The sequence below is a fragment of the Gracilinanus agilis genome, chromosome 6 (genome assembly GCF_016433145.1).
Source record: "Gracilinanus agilis isolate LMUSP501 chromosome 6, AgileGrace, whole genome shotgun sequence".
In the NCBI taxonomy this organism is placed as follows: Eukaryota; Metazoa; Chordata; class Mammalia; order Didelphimorphia; family Didelphidae; genus Gracilinanus; species Gracilinanus agilis.
Window position 1 is genome coordinate 192,771,743 of NC_058135.1, and position 20,350 is coordinate 192,792,092.

Below are 20,350 nucleotides of genomic sequence, written 5' to 3' on the forward strand. Positions count from 1 at the left end.
CCGAGATAGAAAACAATGTGCTTCAAGAAGAAAGAGGACAGAGCAGGGGGAAGCCTACTGCAGCACAACTAAAGAGGTACTCCAAGAAAAAGGCTTCAGTACTTGAACTATCAGGACTGAGGGCGTAGAAGGGGAATCCCAGGATCCCAGAACGCCTCCCCCACGTGTTGTGCTGTGCGGAGCCTCCAGCTGCCCGGGAAATCTCAGGACTGGTGGGTGCACCTGGTCGGGAGAGAGGGCCTTGCTGGCATAGGACTCTGGGAGTCAAACACAGGCACTGGAGAGGTGACTGGAGGAGAAAACCAGAGAAACACAGCAAAAACACCCAGAAGATGGTGGCTTAGAGAGAGCCAAACCCCAGAAGGCAGACAGCTTGGCTTCTTCATACCAAGATAAAAGAATGCAGGGTTTCAAGAGGAAAGAAAACCAGATCAAACACAGCTGACAGCGCAGGGGCCCCCACTGCTGGAGAGCTCAGTTCAGCAAAACCACTCCTTCTTGTCACCCCACCTTTTTTGGGTTTTTTTGTTTGTTTGTTTGTTTTTCCCTCTCCTACAGGCTTTGAGGTTTTAGCCTCAGGGAAGACTAATCCAATCCATACAGATTTAATCCCAACAATTGAACAGACAAGAAGTCTTCCAAGGGCAGAGAAAGTAACTTACCCCTGGGGGGAAGGTCTTTGATCAAAGATCATTAAATATATCTGCTCAAATTAGCAGAACAAGGAAGGGAAAAAACATGAGCAAGCAACAGAAAAAGAGAAAAGAAATGACAATTGACAGCTTCTTTCAAGGAAGTGAAAAGAGAGCAAATGAAACAGAAATAGAAGAAGAGGAAGTAGTTCCAGTGAACTGGACGCAGGCTTTGGAAGATCTCAAAATTCAATTAACTCAAGAATTTAAAACTCAATTAATTCAAGAACTTCAGGAACTCAAAAAACAATCAAGAGAGGCTGAAAACAATTTGAAAAAGGAAATACATCAGCTAAAATAAGAAAATAAAGTATTAAAAGTCAGAATTGGCCAGCTTGAAAATGAAGCAAAGAAGGCAAAAGATGATCTACAAAGAAAATCAAACCAGAAAGAGAAGGATGACCAAAAAGCCAGGGATGAAATTCAGTTTTTAAAAAACAGAACTCAACAACTAGAAGAAAATGACTTCACAAGGCAGCAAGAATATATTAAACAAAATAAAAAACATGACAAAATTTGAGGAGAATATGAAACACCTCATTGATTCAACCAAAGATTTGGAGAACAGAGCTAGAAGAGATAACTTAAGAATTATTGGTTTACCAGAACATCATGATAAAAGAAAAAGTTTAGATAGCATTTTACAAGAAATTATCAGAGAAAATTGCCCAGAAATTCTTGAACAAGAAGGAAAAGTGGAAATTGACAGGATCCACAGATCACCTCCTACATGTAATCCACAACTGACAACTTCCAGGAATATTATAGCCAAATTCAAAAACTACCAGACCAAGGAAAAAATATTACAAGCTGCTAAAAAAAGAAGTCATTCAGATATCAGGGAACCACAGTTAGGATAACACAGGATCTGGCTGCATCTACACTGAAGGACCAGAAGGCATGGAACACAATATTCAGGAAAGCAAGAGAACTGGGGCTACAAACAAGAATCAACTATCCAGCAAGACTAACTATATTATTGCAGGGGAAAGTATGGTCATTCAATAAAATTGAGGACTTACAAACATTCATCAAGAAAAAAGCCAGACTTAAACAGAGAGTTTGCTGCCCAAACCCAGAACTCAAGAGAAACAACATAAGATAATTAAGAGAATGGGGGGAGGAGAAAAAAATTATTTTCTTTAAGGGACACTACAAGTTCAATCAATTTATATCCCAAGAAGAAAAGAAGATATTGGCAAATATTAAAAATTATTATTACCAACAGGATAACTAGAAGAAGTTTACAGAGAGGGAACAGGGACTAACTGTATAGGATGAAATGTCAAGAGATATATAAATATATGTATGTATGTATGTATGTATGTATGTATATATAAATATATACAAAACTAGGGGGGAAAAGATAACAATAAGAAAAAAAAGGAAAGCAAACAAAAAGGAATAAATGTATATTCCATAAAGAAGCAATGGGGATCAACAGGGGGAAAATACCAATACATTGTAAGGGTAAAGAGGTTACAGAGAGGGAATATTCAATACTTAAGTGCATTGAAATCAATTTAGAGAAGAACAATCAGATCCATAGGGGCAGAAAATTGATTCACGCCCTATAGAGAAGTAGAAGGGTAACAAAGGAACTGGTGGGGAGGGAAGCAATACTAGGGAGGGAGAGGGCTTGGGGGGGGGGGAGCACCACATGGCTTTAAAGAACAAAAAGAGGGGAATAAGAAGGGAGGGTAGAGAAAGGGAAGTACAACAAGGGAGGGGATTATAGGAACTGATTAAAAACAAAACACTGGTATAGAAGGAAACAGTGAAAGAAGAAAGAACAGGACTAGGAGAGAGAATCAAAATGTCTGGGAATACAGAGTTGATAATTATAACTCTGAATGTGAATGGGATGAACTCACCCATAAAATGGAAGCAAATAGCAGAGAGGATTAGAAACCAAAACCCAACCATATGCTATTTACAAGAAACACACATTAGACAGACAGACAGATATAGAATGAAAATGAGAGGATGGAACAAAACCTTTTGGGCTTCAAATGAGAAAAAGAAGGCAGGGGTGGCTATCATGATCTCTGACGGAGCCAAAGTAAAAATAGATAAGGTTAAAAGAGATAGGGAAGGTTATTACATCCTAATAAAAGGCAGTATAAACAATGAAGAAATATCAGTACTCAATATGTATGCACCAAATGGAATAGCTTCCAAATTTCTAAAGGAGAAGCTAGTGGAGCTCAAGTATGAAATAGATAGCAAAACCATACTATTGGGGAACCTGAACCTTCCCCTATCAGATCTAGATAAATCAAACCAAAAAATAAATAAGAAAGAGATAAGAGAGGTGAACAAAACCCTAGAAAAAATTTGAATTAATAGATATTTGGAGAAATATAAATAGAGACAAAAAGGAATACACCTTTTCAGTAGCACATGGAACATTCACAAAGATAGACCATGTAATAGGGCACAGAAACTTGGCAAACATGCAAAAAAAGCAGAAATAATAAATGTAATCTTCTCAGATCATAATGCAATAAAAATAGTAATTAGTAAGAATACATGGAGAGGCAAACCAAAAATTAATTGGAAATTAAATAATATGATTCTCCAAAATAATTTAGTGAAAGAACAAATCACAGAAACAATTAATAATTTCATTGAAGACAATGACAATGATGAGACATCTTACCCACACCTATGGGATGCAGCCAAAGCAGTTCTAAGAGGAAAATTTATATCACTGAGTGTATATATTAACAAATTAGGGAGGGCAGAGGTTAATTAATTGGGCATGCAACTTAAAAAAAATAGAAAATGAATAAATTAAAAATTCTCAGATGAAAACTAAATTAGAAATACTAAAAATCAAAGGAGAAATTAATAAAATTGAAAGTATAAGAACTATTGAATTAATAAATAAGACCAGAAGCTGGTATTTTGAAAAAATAGATAAAATAGACAAAGTATTGGTTAATCTAATTTAAAAAAGGAAAGAAGAAAACCAAATTAATAGAATCAAAGATGAAAAAGGAGACCTCACCTCTAATGAAGAGGAAGTTAAGGCAATCATTAAAAACTATTTTGCCCAATTATATAAGAAGAAATTTATCAATCTAGGTGATATGGATGAATATTTGCAAAAATATAAATTGCCTAGATTAACAGCAGAAGAAATAGAATACTTAAATAATCCAATATCAGAAAAAGAAATTGAACAGGCCATTAAAGAACTCCCTAAGAAAAAATCGCCAGGGCCTGATGGATTCACAAGTGAATTCTATCAAACATTCAAAGAACAATTAATCCCAATACTATACGAATTATTTTATATAATAAGCAAAGAAGGAATCTTACCAAACTCCTTTTATGACACAAATATGGTACTAATTCCAAAGCAAGGCAGATCAAAAACAGAGAAAGAAAATTACAGACCAATCTCTTTAATGAACATAGATGCAAAAATCTTAAATAGAGTACTAGCAAAAAGACTCCAGCGAGTGATAAAGAGGGTTACTCATCAGGATCAGGTGGGATTTATACCAGGAATGCAAGGATGGTTCAACATTAGGAAAACCATCCACATAATTGACTATATCAACAAGCAAACCAACAAAAACCACATGATAATCTCAATAGATGCAGAAAAGCCTTTGACAAAATACAACACCCATTCCTACTGAAAACACTGGAAAGTATAGGAATAGAAGGTTCTTTCCTAAAAATAATAAACAGTATATATCTTAAACCATCAACAAGCATCATATGCAATGGGGATACATTAGAAGCCTTTCCAATAAGATCAGGAGTGAAACAAGGATGCCCATTATCACGTCTTTTATTTAACATTGTACCAGAGACACTAGCAGTAGCAATTAGAGAAGAAAAAGAAATTGAAGGTATTAAAATAGGCAATGAGGAGACTAAGCTATCACTCTTTGCAGCTGATATGATGGTCTACTTAAAAAATCCTAGAGAATCAACTAAAAAAATTAGTAGAAATCATCAACAACTTTAGCAAAGTTGTAGGATACAAAATAAATGCACATAAATCATCAGCATTTCTATATATTTCCAACACATTAGAGCAGCAAGAGGTAGAAAGAGAAACACCATTTAAAATCACCCTATATAATATAAAATACTTAGGAATCTATCTACCAAAACAAATACAGGAATTATACGAACATAACTACAAAACACTTTCCAAAAAAATAAAACTAGATGCAAACAATTGGAAAAACATTGATTGCTCATGGGTAGGACAAGCTAACATAATAAAAATGACCATTCTACCCAAATTAATTTACGTATTTAGTGCCATACCTATCAAACTACCAAAAACATTTTTATTACATTAGAAAAAACTATAATGAAGTTTATTTGGAAGAACAAAAGATCAAGAATATCAAGGGAAATAATGAAAAAAACTGTGAAGGAAGGTGGCTTAGCAGTACCAGATATTAAGCTATACTATAAAGCAGCAGTCATCAAAACAATATGGTACTGGCTAAGAGACAGAAGGGAGGATCAGTGGAATAGACTTGGGGTAAGTGATGTCAGCAAGACAGTGTATGATAAACCCAAAGAGCCCAACTTTTGGGACAAAAATCCACTATTTGACAAAAACTGCTGGGAAAATTGGAAAACAATATGGGAGAGATTCGATTTACATCAACATCTCGCACCATACACCAAGATAAATTCAGAATGGGTGAAAGACTTGAATATAAAGAATGAAACTATAAGTATATTAGGTGAACACAGAATAGTATACTTGTCAGATCTCTGGGAAAGGAAAAATTTTAAAATCAAACAAGAGTTAGAGAAAATTACAAAATGTAAAATAAATAATTTTGATTATATTAAATTAAAAAGGTTTTGTACAAGGAAAAACAATGCAACCAAAATCAGAAGGGAAACAACAAGCTGGGAAAAAAATTTTATAATAAAAAATTCTGACAGAGGTCTAATTACTCAAATATAAAAGGAGCTAAGTCAATTGTATTAAAAATCAAGCCATTCCCCAATTAATAAATGGGCAAGGGACATGAATAGGCAATTTTCAGATAAAGAAATCAAAAGTATCAATAAGGGGCAGCTGGGTTGCTCAGGGGATTGAGAGCCAGGCCTAGAGACGGGAGGTCCTAGGTTCAAATCCAGCCTCAGACACTTCCCAGCTGTGTGACCCTGGGCAAGTCACTTGACCCCCATTGCCTACCCTTACCAATCTTCCACCTATAAGTCAATACACAGAAGTTAAGGGTTTAAAAATTTAAAAAAAAAAGTATCAATAAGCACATGAGAAAGTGTTCTAAATCTCTAATAATTAGAGAAATGCAAATCAAAACAACTCTGAGGTATCACCTCACGCCTAGCAGATTGGCTAAAATGATAGCGGGGAAAGTAATGAATGTTGGAGGGGATGTGGCAAAATTGGGACATTAATGCAGTGCTGGTGGAGTTGTGAACTGATCCAACCATTCTGGAGGGCAATTTGGAACTATGCCCAAAGAGCGATAAAAGAATGCCTGCCCTTTGATCAAGCCATAGCATTGTTGGAATTGTACCCCAAAGAGATCATAGATAAACAGACTTGCACAAAAATATTTATAGCAGCGCTCTTTGTGGTGGCAAAAAACTGGAAAGCAAGGGTATGCCCTTCAATTGGGGAATGGCTGAACAAATTGTGGTATATGTTGGTGATGGAATACTATTGTGCTCAAAGGAATAATAAACTGGAGGAATTCCATGTGAACTGGAAAGACCTCCAGGAATTGATGCAGAGTGAAAGGAGCAGAGCCAGAAGAACATTGTACATAGAGACTGATATACTATGGTAAAATCGGATGTGATGGATGTCTGTACTATTATGGAAAGGAACACTATCCACATTCAGAGGAAGAACTGCAGGAATAGAAACACAGAAGAAAAATAACCTTGGGTTGGACCCTTGGGTTGATGAGAACATGATTAGAGATGTAGACCTGAAAAGACCACACCCATGTTACTATCAATAATGTGTAAATAAGTCATGACTGACCACACCAGTGGAAATGTGAATTAGCTACGGCAAGGGGAAGGGGTGATTCGGGGGATGGGGGGGTGAAGAGGGTGAAGGGTAAAGTAAAAACATGACATGTAACCATGGAAATTTTTTCTAAAAATAAAAAATTATTTTAAAAAAAATGAGTATTAATTCTGCCTCTATAGGGGAATATCTGTTAAATCTTCCCTAGTTTTCTGCACTATTTCCAAGGTGTCATTTCAGTTGTGTATGGGTTCTCCTTATTGGAGTAGCTCTGGCATCATGGTTGCTGGGTGAATTCCTTTGCAATGATGGATGTAAGAGGGGAAAATGGGAATTATTATGATTGGACTTGATATTTAAAGTCGGTCACCAGAAATCAATTAACTTGATTTCAAAATAACAGAGACCCAAGTCAGGATGCCTTTATGGTGGTTTATTTACACTCAGGAAGGTTGAAGATAGGGAAATTAGAGAGAGAGAAACTCTGGCCCAGACCAGAGGCCCAAACCAGGTAGGGATTCAGAGGCCCCAGCAGAAGTTAATTAAGCAAGGCTTCTAGCCACAAGGCCTCCTCTAAGAAGAGAAGCTTCTTTAAGGCTAGAGCCTCCATAAACACCAGAGGAAGAGAAAGGGAGGCAGCCTAACTTACCCATGTGACAATTCAAAGGCAAGCAGTCTGAGGTCTCACCAGAGCTCCTTCAACACAAAGTTCAAAGCACCAACTGCTCTCCACAGGAAGTTACCATCATATTTAAAAGATAGGATCTTTTGTCACTTCCTGCATCCACCTCCAGTTTCACATGAACAAATGGCAGCCTCAATACTATTTTGGACTGCCCAGGGGGCAAGTCCCTTGTTTCTGATTTGTCACTTACTATCACATGTGGGTCACAGACCTCCCCCTCCCAATTTAATTCTACTTTGGGTGGGGTGACATTATTCCTGGTGGTTAAAGTCTAAAGAATGAATGAGGGTGAGCTAATTCCATTTATACATGGAAGATTATATTCTCATTGCCCAGCAACACAACCTCATACTGGGATAGCCTTTGAGATGTAAAGGTTTTCAGATTGCTGTTCCTCAGAATAAATTCTATTTGGTGTGGTGAATATACCCTGAGTCTGCATCCCAGTACTAAGTCATATGATTTTCTGTTCATCAGAGCTGCTGCTATGATGGTTCTTAAGCACAGAGACATTCCTCTGGCGACTACATCTAACTGAGAGCTATAGTATGCTGTGGGTCTAAATTTATTTCCCAGAGTCTGCATTAACACTGCAGATGCAATACCCTTGTCTACAAACAAGTAGAATGTTTTTGCATGGTTTGGTATTCCCCAAAGGCTGGAGCTGTAACAATAGCTGTTTTTTAGCTTTTCTATTGCATGCTTATGCTCCCTTGTGAGTTTCAAGGGTTCTGAGACTGTCTTCCTGGTCAAGTTTGTCAGTGGTTTAGATATTAGACTAAAACCAGGGATTCATTGCCTGCAAAATCCTGTCACTCCTAAGATTGCATGGAGCTGTTTCTTGGTCTTTGGGATGCACAGCTTCTGAATGTCTGCCACCCTATTCTGGGAAATCATTCTTGTGACCTTTTCTAATATAAAGCCTAGATATTCCACACTTGAAATAATCCACTGTAGTTTAGGTTTTGATACCTTGCACCCTCTTTTGCAAAGCTCTTGTAACAGGATCTTACTATCTCTGTGACACACATGGGTATTTGGTGACTTATGCAAAATGTCATCCACATAGTGACCTAGCTTGCTCTCAGTAAAGGTGATGAAGTCAATGTCTCTTTTTAGGATCTGGCAAAATATGGAGGCAGACTCTGAGAACCACTGGGGCAAATGCTGCCATGATATTTGGACCCCTTCCCATGTGAATGTGAATATCTTTTGACTGTCTTCGTGGATTGGAACACTAAAATACACACTACACAAATCCATGATGGTGTACCACACTGCATCACTGGGGATATCTGAAATTATTGTAGCTGGTCTTGGGACCACTGCATGACATTTCTTGACAAAGTTGTTTATTGCCCTTAAATCCTGGACAAATCTCCACTGTATGTTGCCCTGGGCATCTCTTTTGGGCTTCCTGATAGGAATTATAGGGGTATTATATTCTGAAATAATCCAGACCCAAATGCCTAGCTCTAACATGCTCTTTATTATTGATTTTATACCCTCTGTGGCTTCTTTGCTCAGTCTGTATTTTGGTATCTTAGGTGGAGTGCCCTCTTTCACTTCAATCTTGACAGGAGTTGCTGACTTTAAAATTCCTACATCTGTAGAATGTTTTGCCAAAACTTTGTCAGGAATATCTTCGGGGATCTCAAAGATAGCTCCCTTATTATGTTCAGTCTCATCACCTGGGAATAGCCCCAGGAAGAGCAATGGATGATGCTTGAGAGACTGTTTTGGCAGATGTAGAAAGATTTGTCCTGATTGATCATATTGTATAGTCACCTTGATCTTACACAAAAAATTGTGCCCCAAAAGACTTGAGGGACATTGGGATATCAGTAGGAATGTATGGTCTACACTGAATGGTTCGATCTTTACCATCTTTGATTTCAGATTTGTCACTCTTTCTATTTGCCCCGTGGCACCTTTTACTTTTGCAGACCCCATTATGGTGCTATTCTCTGGTGATGACTTCAGAATAGATCTCATGGCACCAGTGTCAATCAGAACTAGATAAATTTGTTCCCCTATTTTTATCATGACAAGTAGTTCTTTGTTTTCTGTATTTTGTCTGACAGGTATTAGTGGATCTTCTATGTTAGTGCAGCCTAATCCCATCCTTGATGGTGTTGGACTTCTGTTTACTCTGGCTCTGGACCTTTTAGTTGAAATGCATCATGATTTTACAATGTATATGCTTCCTCTACATTGCTTGATGTTACTATTATCTTAGTTGTTTCACTGTTCTCTTGGCTCTGCTTTGTTATTTCTTTCATTTCTTTGAAGCTTGGTGCAGTGAAGCTGTCTATGGACTTGCTATTATAATGTATCTCCATTGTTGATGACCATGAGTAAGGTATAGTGGTTTGAGCTTTCCTGGACATGCTTTGCTTGCTGTCTGCAGAGTTAGATTCAGGAAAATCTTGCATTAGAGGAAATCTCTTGTCTGTATTGGGAGTGCTGCTATTCATTCATTATATCCCAATGCTGTGAGTCCATGCCTGTTCTTTGTGCATGATTCATAGACCCCATGTCAGTAGGAGCAAATGTGATGCTATGCACAGCCTGCATAGGTGACAGAGCTGCTGTAATAGGTTTGCACTCTGTTTCTATTTCTACTACCTGTGCTTTTTCCCACTCTACTTTCTTGACTGCATGTTTTACATCAGGTTCCTCTATATGACTGTCCTTTAAGTATTGAAATTTCTTTTTGGGTGGAGACATCCCTGAAGTAACACAAGCTTGGAGGTGTGGCAGCTTTTGACTTAAGTCTTCCTTCAAGTTTGGTTTTGGCTTAAACTCTTTGGCTATGGGATCTAATTTTAGACTCCCTTCTTTCTAAAAGCAGTTTCTCTTTGTGCTTTCACTTTTAGCATTCCATGCTACTGGAGAGTGGCTTGTGTTAATGTTTAAGGATATAGCTCTTTCCTTCTCAATGGTCCGTATAGGTACTTCTTTGCTGTCAGTGTCTTTTTGCATGTAACACTGTTCAGAACACCCAGTTAAGCTTGTCTTCTACCTTTGTATATTGCTTTATCGTTAGTTGATCTAATTTATTTCCTTCTTTAATTTCTGTTGATGTTTCATGTTGTATATTTGGAATTGATTTATCAAGTATTGCTGAAGATTACACATTTGCATTTGATGTTTCTAATGCCTTGCCTATTGCAATGTCATTATGATTCTTCAGTGCTATTTCCATTATGTTTAAATCAATGTTTTTTTGTAAGTGCAAGAGTATTTTTCCTATCAGTTTTTTGAATCAGTCTTTTATCCCATAGATTTTATTCTTAATCTCCATAACATCCTTTTCCATCTCCATCCCTTCTTATGACTTTTCCCTATAGTCGTTTTGCTTAAGCATACCCATTATTTATTATTACATTTTCCAGCTTCTCTTTTTTTTTCTCCTGCCTTTTCACTTTTATATCTGTTATGAGGGAATTAGGAAAAGTTAAGCAATAGATATGTTAGCTGGCATAGCTGTCAGGGAAAAATACTGAAGGTTCTAAGCATGGAATAGTGAGGGAGAAAGAGATTTTTCTGAGAGACTCTCTGGATGAAGCTGATGGCATTTAGGTGCTCACTTAGCTGCTGGAAGTGAAGAGCCCAGAAAAGTGTCTCCTGCCAAAACCATCTACTCTGTGAGAAAGGTCAGGTTGAGCAAAGAATCTAGTTCTGGTTGGTGGACATACCAGACTAATTCAGCTCCTTGACTTTACCTCTTTGGGTATTTATTTGCTGTGGTTCCTGGAAAGTTGTGATCATTGCTGGAGCTGAAGAGGACTCTGCAGTGAGACATTCAACCTCCCTCTGACCTAACAGGCTGCTCCTGGTAGCTTAAAGTAGAGTCATTGTAGTGTTTGCCCAATGTTCTAGCCCAGGGGTCGGCAAAGTATGGCTTTCAAGCCATATCTGGCTCTTTTGAGGGCCAGATATGGCTCTTTCTGCAGGAGCTATAAAGTCAATTTTTTTCAGGTGCTGTTACAGGAGCATGTACTGTTACAGGAGCATGCACTGTGAGCACTGCATGGTTCTCACAAAATTACATTTTAAAAAATGTGGCGTTTATGGCTCTCACGGCCAAAAAGGTTGCCAACCCCTGTTCTAGCCCCTAGAACTTATCCCTAGACAAGTAGATTTAGCGTGACCTTTCCCTTACTTCCCAACCCTTAAAACTCATTATTAAAACATTTACTTTACTTCCTTTGTCTTCCTCAAAGCCCAAGAAAGGACCCACAGAGAGATAACCTTGAGTGGTGGCCAGTAACTGTTTTTAACTGACATTTACCAACTAGTGTGTTTTACCCATTTCCCATATCCTTTGTGTAGGCACCCAGTTTACCTTGTGTATCACAACACTAGTGGGTTTGTGGGTGTGGATCCATTTATATTTGGAACCCTTGGGTTTTATTGTCAGGAGTCAGTTACTGTTCTTTCATATCCCTTTTCTCTTGTTTCTAGTGTTAACACAGCTTCCTTGATTCATAAATTTGTATGCAGCCTTTTGCCTTGTACAACATATTTCTCCATTGTGGCTAAACTGGAACTGCAACTAGAGCTTGCACATGTGTGGTCGTAGCATTTTGATCTATTGTTGTATCTATTGCTATTGTTGTTGTTATATCTTGAGTTGTTGTAAGTATTCCTTCTATTATTGTTACCCTTGTTGAAATTAATCTGGGACTTGTAATAAACATCCTTAAGAATGTGCCCAAATTTTTGGCAGAGGAAGCATTTCTTTGCAGTGTTCTTTTGACTCTTTTGCCCCTGGTTCCTCAGATTTTGTGTTTGTAGTGCCATATTTTTAATTTCCTCAATTTCCTTCTGTTTCAAAGTTGTTTTAGCTTCTTTGAGCTGTTTTTTGAGGTCAGCTATTATACTTTCTTCTTATTGGTGTTCTTCATGGGCTTGGGCTCTCTATTGTGGGTTGCATGGATATAAGCTGCCATCTTTCTGAGGTCTTCTAAAGATAGAGATTCCCACCCCAGGCAATGTAATTTGAAATAAATTTGAATTCAGAGTGCACTGCCTTTTATGAACTGGCATCTGACATGCCGGATATTATTTTCAGACATGTCCCAGAACCTGAGGATATTTTCCCCAGCTTCTACCAGTCTATCTAAAAATGTGCTTGGATGTTCAGTTTCTCCCTGCCTTAATTTATCAAAATGCCCCCAGCTATCAGGATGCTTTGCATGAATTTTCATCACTTCTGCAATGTCCTCCCTAGAATGTCACAAGAAAGCCATATTGCCATGGGATGACAACTCCAAGTTGCTCCTAGTCTCTGCAATGAACTTAGCCTTTTCACTGGGGGTAAATAACTCTGATAAAATAATTTTGATGTCTTTGAATGTGAGACCATAAAGCCTGACTGCCTTCTGGTATTCTTTTATGGACTTGAATGGGTCCAAATAGAATGGGGGCATTCTCTTTTTTTAAGATTCCTAGGTCCCCACTCGAGAATGGATTGTGTCCTTTAACATGGAGAATCCCAGAATTAGGCTGTACCACTGTCTGGTCACATATTGTCAAAATAGTTACTGCTGCCTTAGCCCCCTGTGCAGAGTCTTGCTTTTTCTTTTGATTTGTCTTTGCCCTGACTTGATCCCTCTACTAATTCTACTTGCATGATGGTCTGGACCCCTGTATCTTTGCCCTCCCTGAGTTGTCTGATAATCTCTACCAGATCTTTAATTTGTTTTTTGAGAGCCTTAATAAAAGCAGCACTTTCATCTCCATGGCCAAAGATATGTTTGATTAATTTTCTGAGACCAGTACAATTGCAGCAGTGACAGTACGACAGCTCCAAATGTTGGGATGAATGCAAAAATCTCATCTAGGCTGATTTTAAGCCATTTGTATGTGTCATGTAGCCTCAGGAGTTCAAGCAGGTATTGGGGTATCATAACCATCCACAGATTATAAACCCTGTTCCACAAGCTGTATAACAAAAGGGAGCAGCTCAAGATTATAAAGGTTATTCTCCCCAGAGAAAAATCCATCTTCTTTTATATCTGTTTACTTTGTGATCTAATAAAGTTTGTCCCACTAGTAATACTGTTTGATAATTCTTGTGTCAAGATGGCTAATCCCAGAGTCTTTCCCAAGAACTGTTGTAATGGCTGCCCAGTTGATGTTATTTGGGTACTGAATCCTTAGCTGGCTCAGCCAATTGTAAAAAGCAAAGCTGCTGTAGTGGGGGATAAGTGAGGAAGAGAAGGCAGTTGGAATGCCTCACTGATTAGCACTGGAGATCTGCTAATTACTTTGAAGGATTTTAGCCAATGGCTTCCCAGTAAGGATTGGATTGATTCACTCCTATCATCTTGGATTAGATGAAGGATGTGTTTCTCAGCTGAAAGCGATATCTCTTGTCTGTCTGTGATGTTCACAGACAGAGATAGTCCGAAAAACCTCCCACAGAACTCTTCCCTGTTTCAAAAGAAGTTCAGTTGAAAATGGTGGAATCTTCTCAGGTAATGTAGCAGCTGTTGTTCTCCCTTTGAATATTTGTTAGATGAATCCAAACGCTATCAGACTTAATATAATGTCTTTAATAACAATGTAGATCTAAAGGAAGGGAGAAGGAGTGAAGAGAAGAGGGAATAGGAAATAGCTATTATCTGTTGAAGCCTATGAAATTCTTGATCCAGCCAGGGCAAAAGCCCCAAACTGAATTCGCTTCCCCTTTTGTCCACTAAGCCTTCTTTCCTAACTATTTCAAGATAAACTAAGGGATTATTGAAGGTGACAGTTGATGGTATCTGTGATAGAGTCACAGGCTAACAAATTGAGTCTCTGAAATTTCTCAGCAGCTGTTGTTAGCAGGGTCAGTCTTGGCAGGTCTCCAGAGATGGCCACGGGATCAGTTGCCAAGGGCCAGAAAGGGTCTGAGTATGCTTGGTTCAGGAGATTGCAAGCTCACACCTCCTTCTACTTTCAGCTCCCCAAAACCAACTCCCCTTGCTTGGGGGCATCCCCTTTTATAGTCTTGATTCCAATGGTCTGCTTTCTTGGGGTTCTGCTGTACCCCAGTAAAATTCCATCTTTACACTCACTAAATAATGGACAGCTACCAACCCACACACTCTCCTTCAATCAGATACTCAGCAGAACCCTGCTCTCGGGAAACCTTAGAGTGAAAGGCCTTCTCATACTTCCTGCTTGCCTTTATCTCTCACTGTCCAACTGTCATTCTTACCTCACTTCCTCTCTGAGAGCAGTTTCCATGTCCTTTATCTGTGGGCTGGTCTCCATGGTAACAGAACCTCTTATCTTTAAGCCTGGCTCTCTGTCCACTGAGCCAGCCAGCTCTTTCTCCAGTTAAGTTAGAGCAAGGGATTAAGAATCCCGTTTTACAGGATGGTATTATGTGAAGATACAATTCACAGTCCTGAAGACATGAGCACCATTGGCCACTGAATTCCCACCTTCCCCTTTTTCTCTAACTCATCCTCCCCATAATCCCCAGAGAAGACTTTCAGACTTCTTGCTATGGAGCACTTGCTGAAAGAATAGAAAATAACCTATACAACATCTGGCTCATTTCTGAAAGCCAGCTGAGCTGCACCCAGGCTGAGCTCTGTTACCCCAGAAGGGAGACCTAGGCAGATAATTGCTTTATCCCTATTTTGGAGAAGTCTTATTCTGCCCTTAGTCTGAGCTTTAATTAGAGCAGAGTGACTAGAGCTTTGGTCTAGGTGGGCACTGAGTTTATAGGAAACCCAGAGCACTTACAGTCCTTCAACATCACAGGAGGAACCACTCTCTATGCCCTTGGAATCATTTTCTGATACTTACCACATTTTCAAAAGTTTTACACCAAATCTTTGTTAGCCTCTTGTTTTTTGCTCCTTCATATCCTGAAGCAATTTCAGTGAAGACTTTTTTATCCAGCTATTGGAAACAACAGACATGAGGAAAAGATTTTCCCTCTACCTCAGCTATGATTTGTGAATGAAATGTTATTCTCCTAAGGACTCCAGTATACAGAAGAGAAAACCAGAATGTGAGTAAAGGGGAGAGGGATAGGTCTTATTTCCAAAGAACTATTCTGAATATATACAACTTTGCCTTATTGATTAGGCAACTGGATGAGGCCAGTTTATACTGTTTAAGGTGCCCAGTACATTGCCAGTTCCTTGAGGCCAATAAGTGTTTCATTTTTGTCTTTGTATACCTCAATGCCTGGATTGTGGTGGGGTTTAAAGAATGCTTTTTGTTTGATTGCTATAGAATGAACAATGAAGCATCATTTGGGGAAGATCTTATCCTTTGACCTGATCTGAAGGCTTCTATTATGTCCACATCATGAAAAAAAAAAAGGTATCAGCCATAAAATGGTAGCATAGTTGAGTCTCTCTTTGACCAGAGTGGTTGAGGAGAACAAAACTACTAATGTGGTAACAGAAGCAACTCAGTGCTTGCTACTTAGCTCCATTCTATTTGGGAATGAAATGAGGGAGTTGTAGTATAAGAATATCCAACTAGCCCTACCAAATTGGGAGAGGACATTTTTAAATACCTTCCCAAGTGAATGGAGTTCACCACAAGTGCTAATTCACCTTCTTAATGACTCGGACTCAAAATAAGACTAAGATGCCCACCTGGATGATAAATGCTGTTATGGAACGTATGAAGCCTTTCAAGACTGCAAGGGCATCATCTTCACTCTCGATTTTAATGGATGTTGTTAATTTATAGGAGATGCGGTTGAGGAAGCCTGTGATCAACTCCACAGGCAGTAGCACCAGCACTGACAACCAATTAAAAAAAGCATGGATAGCAGCGCCTGCAAAAACCCTAAAGGAAGAACATCCCAAGAAAGAGAGAATGACAATTCTGTTAATTCAATGCACAGCATGAAGTGCTTAGTGTGTGCAGAATGAAAAAGCATGACTTAAAATCAGGAATACCAGGATTCAGGGCCCACCTCTAGTTTAGTACCAAGAGCAAGTCATTTAACACTTCCAGTGACCCAAACCAGTCCTACAGTTGCCAATCAGCATTAGCACTGTATGATTTCCACATTGGAAATTTCTACACACCAGTGACACCATAGATCCAGGTCCCCCTTTCCCTCCCCAAAATGGACAGAGCACATGGGGAATAAAGACCCCATAGTCCACAAACATCACCGTAATACCACCCTTTTCTTGCATTGGTATAGAGTTTCCTGTTTCAAAACTCTTCTGTATTTGGGGGAACACCTCTGTGAAGCAGGTAGACCACATAGTTGATGTTTTCCTTTCAAATATAAGGAACTTCTTGGAATGTGCTCAACCAATGTCACATGGGAAAGGGCCTCCTCATTTCCCATTTAAGTGTCCTTTCCTCCCAGGTACCATGTTGTTGTCAAGTATACTCATTGTATGAAGGGTGAATTAGATCAGAGACTTGTAAATAATAACAGAAACCCATGTAGGTATTTGGTACTTAATAAATGCGAATTCTTTCCATTCCATGTTTATTGTTTTTATATTCTACTGTTTCATGTTTTACCCAGTAGTACTCTTTTAACTCTATTTTCCCTTGAATTTATGAGCATATCAATTTGTTAATTTGCCTATTGCCAATTGCCTAACTAAGGCAGTGGCTATGATGGAAGTGTCGGCTATGACAACTATAAAAACACAGAAGGTGGAGGCAGCTTTGGGGTGGTAGTGGAAGTGACTTTGGAGAGGTGGTTATAGTTGTTCTAATAGTAGCAGTAGTTATAGCAGTGGTGGAAGATTTTAATTACTGTTAGGAAACAAAATTTAGTAGGAGAAGAGGGTCAGAGAAGTGACAGGAAAGCTACAGATTAAAATAGATTTGTGAACTCCGACAAGCACAGCAGTAGTAGGACCTAGCTACTACAAGAAGACAGAAGTGTTTTAGATCATTTTTTTTTATTTGGTCAAGACAAACAAAGAAACAAACAAAAACCTCAGGGCTGTATTCATGACTAACTGTATAACAGATAATTTTTGTTTCCCTTCTATGGAAAAGCATTCTAACAAAGGGTTTATATGTAGATTTGTTTTTGCACATATGCTATCAATGCTAAATATAATAGTCTGATAATGATGCTGAATAGGAAAAGGAGGAGAAGAAAGCTCCATTTATTCCATTTTCAAGTGAAATAGATGTAGTCTGTCAATAGGTTTTTCTAAATCTACTGATCTAATCCTGTGATTTTTATTGTTTTGTTATTGAAATGGTCCATTTTGCTTTTTTCTCATTATTTTCATTAGTTTTCTTTTTTAAAAAATATTTATTAATATTCATTTTTAACATGGTTACATGATATATGCTCCCACTTTCCCCTTCACCCCCTGAACTCCCCCCACCCATGGCTGATGCACATTTCCACTGGTTTTAACATGTGTCATTGATCAAGACCTATTTCCTAATTATTGTTAGTTGCATTGGTGTGGTAGTTTCGAGTCTACATCCCCAATCATGTCCACATCAACCCATGCGTTCAAGCAGTTGTTTTTCTTATATATTTCCTCTCCTGCAGTCCTTCCTCTAAATGTGGGTAGCGTTCTTTACCATAGATCCCTCAGAACTGTCCTGTGTCATTGCTTTCTGCTAGTACAGAAGTTCATTACATTCGATTTTACCATAGTATATTCTCTGTGTACAATGTTCTTCTGGCTCTGCTCCTTTCACTCTGCATCAGTTCCTGGAGGTCTTTCCAGTTCACATGGAATTCCTCCAGTTTATTATTCCTTTGAGCACAGTAGTATTCCATCACCAGCATATGCCACAATTTGTTCAGCCATTCCCCAATTGAAGGACATACCCTCCTTTTCCAGTTCTTTCCCACCACAAAAAGCTCAGCTATAAATATTTTCATACAAGTCTGTTTACTTATGATCTCTTTGGGGTACAAATCCAACAACAGTATGGCTGGATCAAAGGGCAGGCATTCTTTTATAGCCCTTTGAGTATAGCTCCAAATTGCCAGCCAGAATTCTTGGATCAGTTCACAACTCCACCAGCAATGCATTAATGTCCCAATTTTGCCACATCCCCTCCAGCATTCATTACTCTCCCCTTCTTTCATTTTAGCCAATCTACTAGGTGTGAGGTGATACCTCAGAGTTGTTTTGATTTGCATTTCTCTAATTATTAGAGATTTAAACACTTTCTCATTGCTTATTGATACTTTTGATTTCTTTGCCTGAAAATTGTCTATTCATGTCTCTTGCCCATTTATCCATTGGGGAATGGCTTGATTTTGTATACAATTGCTTAAAGTACTTGTATATTTGAGTAATTAGACCCCTGTCAGAGTTTTTTGTTATAAAGATTTTTTCCCAATTTGTTGTTTCCCTTCTGATTTTGACTACATTGTTTTTGTTTGTACAGAAGCTTTTAAGTTTAATATAATCAAAACTATTTATTTTACATTTTGTAATTTTCTCTAACTCTTGCTTGGTTTTAAAATCTTTCCTTTCCCAGAGAACTGACAAGTATACTATTCTGTGTTCACTTAACTTATTTATGGTTTCCCTCTTTATAGTAAAGTCATTCACCCATTCTGAATTTATCTTGGTGTAGGGTGTGAGATGTTGATCTAAACCTAATCTCTCCCATATTGTTTTCCAAATTTCCCAGCAGTTTTTGTCAAATAGTGGATTCATGTCCCAAAAGTTGGGCTCTTTGGGTTTATCATACACTGTCTTGCTGACATCACTTACCCCAAGTCTATTCCACTGATACTCCCTTCTGTCTCTTAGCCAGTACCATACCTATTCATGACTGCTGCTTTATAGTATAGTTTAATATCTGGTAATGCTCAGCCACCTTCCTTCACTTTTTTTTCATTATTTCCCTTGATATTCTTGATCTTTTGTTCTTCCAAATGAACTTTGTTATAGTTTTTTTCTAATTCAGTAAAAAAGTTTTTTGGTAGTTTGATAGATATGGCACTAAATAGGTAAATTAATTTGGGTAGAATGGTCATTTTTATTGTTAGCTCGTCCTACCCATGAGCAATCAATGGCTTTCCAATTATTTAGATTGAGTTTTATTTGTTTGGAAAGTGTTTTGTAGTTGTTTTCGTATAATTGCTGTGTTTGTTTTGGTAGATAGATTCCCAAGTATTTATATTGTCAATTATGTGGATGGTTTTCCTAATGTTGAACCATCCTTGCATTCCTGGTATAAATCCAACCTGATCATGGTGATGATCTTCTTAATTACTTGCTGGAGTCTCTTTGCTAGTTTTCTATTTAAGATTTTTGCATCTATGTTCATTAGGGAGATTGGTCTGTAGTTTTCTTTCTCTGTTTTTGATCTCCCTGGCTTTGGAATCAGTACCATATTTGTGTCATAAAAGGAATTTGGTAGGACTCCTTCTTTGCTTATCATATCAAATAATTTGTATAGTATTGGGATGAGATGCTCTTTGAATGTCTGATAGAATTCACTTGTGAATCCATCAGGCCCTGGCAATTTTTTCTTAGGGAGTTCTTTGGTGGTTTGTTCAATTTCTTTTTCGGATATGGGATTATTTAGGTATTCTATTTCTTCTGCTGTTAATCTAGGCAATTTATATTTTTATAAATATTCATCCATATCTCCTAAATTATTATATTTGTTGCCATATAATTGGGCAAAATAGTTTTTAATGATTGCCTTAATTTCCCCTTCATTAGAGGTGAGGTCTCCCTTTTCATCTTTGATACTGTCAATTTGGTTTTCTTCTTTCGTTTTTTTAATTAGATTGACCAGTACTTTGTCTATTTTATCTGTTTTTTCAAAATACCAGCTTGTAGTCTTATTTATTAATTCAATAGTTCTTTTACTTTCGATTTTATTAATTTCTCCCTTGATTTTTAGTATTTCTAATTTAGTTTTCATCTGGGGATTTTTCATTTGCTCGCTTTCTAATTTTTTGAGTTGCATGCCCAATTCATTAATCTCTGCCCTCCTTAATTTGTTAATATATGCACTCAAGGATATAAA

At 37.9% G+C, this 20,350-nt stretch overlaps 1 protein-coding gene across 1 annotated transcript in view; it reads right to left on the bottom strand.

Moving 5' to 3' along the window:
• The window catches only part of LOC123252443 (sodium-dependent phosphate transport protein 2B-like), an 81,393-nt gene that overhangs the window by 11,434 nt on the left and 49,609 nt on the right, over positions 1 to 20,350 (bottom strand). The window contains exons 5-6 of the mRNA XM_044681753.1: positions 15,997 to 16,192; positions 15,191 to 15,286 (exon numbers count right to left, since the gene is read on the bottom strand). Coding sequence (XP_044537688.1) covers positions 15,191 to 15,286; positions 15,997 to 16,192 — 292 coding nt within the window. The remainder of the gene's footprint in view (positions 1 to 15,190; positions 15,287 to 15,996; positions 16,193 to 20,350) is intronic.